The following is a 5,298-nucleotide window of genomic DNA, read 5'->3' as shown; positions in this document are numbered from 1 at the left end:
TGGCCGGCTCCGACATCCATATCCGCGAACGGATTTTGAAGCAAATTTATAGATCAGTGTTGCAGGTGTCCTTACAAAGTTGCGAGGCCTAGAGTACGTGGGAGACTCCACGGCGTCCACGCGATGGCCATGTGGAATCTTTGTGACGCGCCGCTCGACGATCGAGCACCAAGTACTGCGTCGCCTTTTAGATGACTATAGTTGGATAACGACCATCGTCCTCGACTAGGCTGCGCGTGCTACGTCCGTGCGTGGTCTCCGTGGAGATCTCCTCGAGTTTTCTTGTCTCATGCAGGCTCGATCTGCCGTTTGTTTACGTGCCTGCAGCCTGCAGGTCGAGTGTTCTGGCTGAACACAACACTCGACACTTGGACAGCGACCCGCGCAGCTATGCTGTCGCGAGTCTGGACGATGAAAACACCAGCTTGCGGCCGGCCAGCCTTGGTTTATCTTTTGTTTCTTCGAGATAGCATTCGGTTACCTGGAGAAACAGGGTGTCTGCGGATATGCTTTAGGGGAGAATCCCGAGAACACCGGATTCACCAACAAGGCACCAAGCAGCTGTATATTGTGGAGTCGAGTCGCCGACCCGTGCGTGTGTGGCAGTGTTCGTTTCGCTGCTGCTGTAATGGCGAACGTCGCGGAGCACCGCGTACAGATGCCGGCGGATCCCCCCGCCGGCAAGGCCGCCGCGGCACCGGAGATGGGGCTGAATCGCTTCGTTCGCTTCGTCGTGCTGATCGAGAGGTTCGGCAATGCCTTGGGCACGCTGGCCTTCACCTGGGGCACCGTCGTCCTGCTCGGCGGCTACTCCAGCGACCTCGACAGTGATTTCTTGGTCTCGACGGTCATAATTTTCCTAGAAGCCTTGAGGTACGCACGAAACTACTACATGTCGCAAAATAAACTCTTCCATTATTTTCCTTCCGGCGAATTACATTGTAGCAGCAAGTGAAGCAAAATAAGTGCTGGACTCATAAAAGATGTTGAATAAAAAGAAACCGATTTACTCAATTTCATCTTTTTTTTTTCATCTAGATGAGAATTAACTGCCTCCTGTGCCATTTAAAGAGCGCCCGCACGACTTTCTTTCAAAACAAACAAACTCCTCACCCGAAAAAACAAACAAACTCCTAAGCCATTTGATTTTACATGGAGATTTGTGTGCAATTTTTTTGTTTGATGTAAAGACAGTATTATTGTTAACTTCTTTCGCTAGGGCTATAATAATATAAATTTTGTGGCATACTATAATCTAATGTTTTGCTAATCAACTTTATGGTCAAAATTTGACCCAAAATACGAGAGGGGCCTAAATGAGGATGGAAGAAGTACAAAAGAAGCCTATCCTGCTCAAGTTTGGTTCAATACACCCTTTAAAAAAGTTGACAACTTTCGATACAGATCGATTCAGTTTAAAGTATAACTTTACAATCATGAGCTGTTTCAAAATCTTGTCAGAATAAGTTTTCCAGGGTCCCAAATTTCACAATTGTCACTCTGATTAAGATACAAGCATGTGCCTTCACTTTGTTGATTGTATGTTACCTTTTTGTCTAACAATACCATATATGTATGTACTTCAGGATGTTCAGCCACAACAACAGGGTGGATTACCAATTGTTCTTCCGCACAAGAGGTGCTTTCAGGTCTCTTAGCTGGAATGGGCTGATCTTGCTCGTATCCTTCTTCAATGTTGTGATATCAATTGGTCTTCTTATATGGGCCAAACATGAAGCAATATACATACTGAATTTGTCAATGGTAATACTTGGGATTGGCGCAATTCTATGTCCAGAAACTGCAATTCAACACATTTGCGATCTGCTATGCCCCACGATATCATTATGGGGTCCAACGGTTACAATCATGCTACTTTTTCCCTCTCTACTATATAGGGTCGATAAAGATTTCAACATTCAAAGACTCAGCTCAATTGCCAACTGCACAGTATACCTGGTACTACTTGTGGTAGTGCTCCTACTCACAATCAGCAGGCTGCGGTTCCCAAGTACCATCAAGCTAGCAGACTGGGCTCTTGGCAGCAAAATAGCATTTTGTCATCGAGTTATTCCGAACTTGTGCATGTTTGTTGCGACAGTGATGTCGGTGATCGGTTTTCCAGCAAGTTTTAAACTTATTATTAGCATATCAGACGCAATGGCTCTATTGATAATGTCATTTGGCAACCTCCAGATTCCAGCAGCAGTATTACGCATTCGGCTAGCAATGGGGGGCCTTCAATCTATAACACATGACTACTATGGTGATGATAAACGCGAGGACAAGAAAAACCTTGTGCCATCTCTCCAAATATTTTATGTGATGGTGCTTGGTCAAGGAATACTCTATATTGTTGCCGGCATCCTTGAGATCTTTTCATTCATCCTACGAAGATCCCTGATCCGCCGTGCCGGATTTAGAGGTCTCCCAGGAGTGGAATATGTCAATTTGTACTACACATATGCCTTCAACAGATGCATGGAACGTGCTATGCTTGCCCAAGAGAAGACCAGCCTCGTCATATTTTCTATGGATTCTTTAAAGTCAGACTCACGCAAGATGCAACTCTATGGGCTTAAGATATTGCACAGTTTTTTGAAAAAGGAGTCACTAAAGAGTAATGCTATATTGGAGCTCACCACTTACACGAAGACTGTGACCTGCTTGATAGACATGTTAGGCTCGACAAGTGAACATGATAAAGATATTAGATTATTTGCCGCGAATGTCATGGTCGAGCTCGCTGATAACCTCCGAGTTGTCTCTATCCCTGGGGCAATGCAGTTCATAGCCTCACTTTTGGACACTGCTCACGAGCAAAATATAAAGGATCCTCTTTTGGACGTTGGTAGCCCTGAGCCAAAACAAGATAACCTGATTCAGCAAGTTGGCAGGAACAAACAGACCTCCCCAAAACTTAAATGGTTGAAACAGATGGCACTATACTGTTTGATTCCGAGAGAGACAATTAACATGGATGAACAAAACACCCATATACCAAGATGCTGGAGATGGATTACAAAACACTGGTCTGTTCCAGAGGAGGAGCCATCGACCGACCAGGATCTCCTCCCTGTACAAGGCATGTTAATTCTTGACAAGCTTGCTAGCTTTGATATAGAGAACTGTATAGAAATCAGCAGATCAACTGGCCTCATCTCAAAGATTGTAGAGTTCACAAGCAAAAGAACTGACTTGACAAATATCCATGAGACACACCAGACGTTCTTGAAATGTTCATCACTGAAGCTGCTGACAAGACTTGCAAGTACTAAAGGGAAATTTGGTGTAACTATGTGTCAGATGATTACAGAACATCCCTTCCTTTTGAGTAACCTTGCAGAAATATTGGATAACAATGGGAGCAGCCAAGAACTTAGGGAGCTCACAGCACAACTTGTTAGAAACCTTGCTATGGGGGGGAATGTGAAGGAGATCGGGCACATCCCAATGATCATTAGCAGGTTGATGGATGCATTTCTCAGCCAAAGTGCACACTCAAGTACAGATTCAGATCAGTTGCTACGAATGATCGCTGGGCAAGCACTAGCACTACTGGCAATGGAGAGTGCCAATAACTGTTTGCTTATGTTAGCAGAACCAGGGTATGTATTCATCAAGGAACTCACTCTTATGATCCAAGGTGACAAGTACAAGTACATAGCATCAAGCCTGCTGTGGAGTATGTGTGTGCATGCTCGACCAGAGCTTCGCAACTCAGACCTGAATGAAGTCTCCTGTATTTTGCAAGAGGTGAGCCGTGCCAATTTAAGCTAAAAGTGTGACATAAGAGGTTAATATTAACATATGTTCCTACAACCTTTTATTTCCCATATATATATATATATATATATATATATATATATATTGTACTGGAAGATTAGCATACACCTTTTTTCGCTCAATTCTTGACTTCTTTTTTCTGAATGCACACGCATACGCATGTCAGCATGTGTCCTCTGGTGTTCATAGCATTTTTACGTGTATGTTGTGCAGCTGACTAATTTTGACACTGACTTAAAAGAATAACTCCGGCTGTACAAAACACAACTAAGTGAATAGATGGCAGCATCGCGAATTACCACTGAACCAAAAGGCCACCATTACTGAAGTTTAATCATGGTTTATTGCCTTATTCCACTACAGGTGATAGAAGGAATAATGAATGCAGAAGGGAGAGAACTAGAGGTCCTTGTTGGCCTTAGTTCAGAAATATGTAATGTCATTCCAGAAGACTTTGTGCGAGGGCTAGAGCATAATCAGATAAAGGAAAGTTTTATACAGAGGCTTGTCAGTGCACTTAACTCAAATATGGTACCCAGTGCTCATTGTCTAGGAATCAGGAGGGTCATAGTTCAACATGCCATATACATGATGGAATGCAATCCAGTCTACATTAACTGTTTCAAAGAATGCCAGATGATGGAAGCACTGGTAAGGGTAGAGCGTACACCTTCAAGGGCTGAAAACTACAGGTTCTTCTTGGGTGATGCAGGAATCATGGAGCACAATATACCTCTATCCGTGCTTGTGGCTAGAGCAAAAGAATTGATGGGCCATGAGCAGTTATGAGGCATCAGCAGTGTCACCTGAACATGTATTTAGATGATATTCTACTACTGGTTTATACTGGGACTTCCCATTGGCTCACCATATTGGTGAGTTATTCGTTGCAATCCAAGGAGATCCCATGAAATTTGACAAGTAGACATTGTGCCACGACACGGTGAGGGTAACTTAAATAATGGCTGTGTTAGTGTTGTAAGACCATGGATATATGAAAGATGATGAATCTGATTTGTGATTGAATATGAAATGACATGGTAGTTGTGCATTGTCAGGCTGTGAGGCTTCAACACCAACTCATCGTATTTTAAATTTTAAGCCTTATAGGGTGTCACGTATGACACCAAGGCCCCAGCTGACGCTGCGATGGAAGAGGCGACGGGTGAAGCAAAGGCACACGGCAAATGCGTGACCAGTGCACGTGAGTCACTGCAAGTGGGTCCGGGGAGTGGGTGAGCTGGTGACGGCCTGCGTGCCGTGGGGGTTATGTGCGGCTGCGACCGCGTGAGTGAGGATTATGAGGTATGAAGATAAATCGAACGCACGAGCGAAGCTGTTCTTCCTCGCGTCTCTACCAGATCCCCTTTCCTTGATCCTTCCCTTCCCTTGATCTCCTCTTCCCCCACTTAGATCGATCGAGGGCTGTGACAAGTGGTATCAGAGGTCACCGATCTGGATCCGCTGTATCAAAAACCGCGTTATCAGACCAAGGCGGCGACGCAAGCGGCG

At 44.5% G+C, this 5,298-nt stretch overlaps 1 protein-coding gene across 1 annotated transcript; it reads left to right on the top strand.

Annotated features, from left to right (window-relative positions):
* The first annotated feature begins 628 nt into the window (after positions 1 to 628).
* Positions 629 to 4,575, top strand: LOC125541100 (uncharacterized). The gene is made up of 3 exons (XM_087539665.1): positions 629 to 873; positions 1,587 to 3,756; positions 4,150 to 4,575. Exons 1-3 carry the CDS (start codon positions 629 to 631, stop codon positions 4,573 to 4,575), a joined length of 2,841 nt encoding a protein of 946 aa, XP_087395791.1.
* The last annotated feature ends 723 nt before the right edge of the window (positions 4,576 to 5,298 follow it).

This window comes from Triticum urartu, chromosome 2A, assembly GCF_056163025.1.
Source record: "Triticum urartu cultivar PI428250 chromosome 2A, HENAU_Tu73, whole genome shotgun sequence".
In the NCBI taxonomy this organism is placed as follows: Eukaryota; Viridiplantae; Streptophyta; class Magnoliopsida; order Poales; family Poaceae; genus Triticum; species Triticum urartu.
This window is presented reverse-complemented; position numbering and strand designations above follow the sequence as displayed.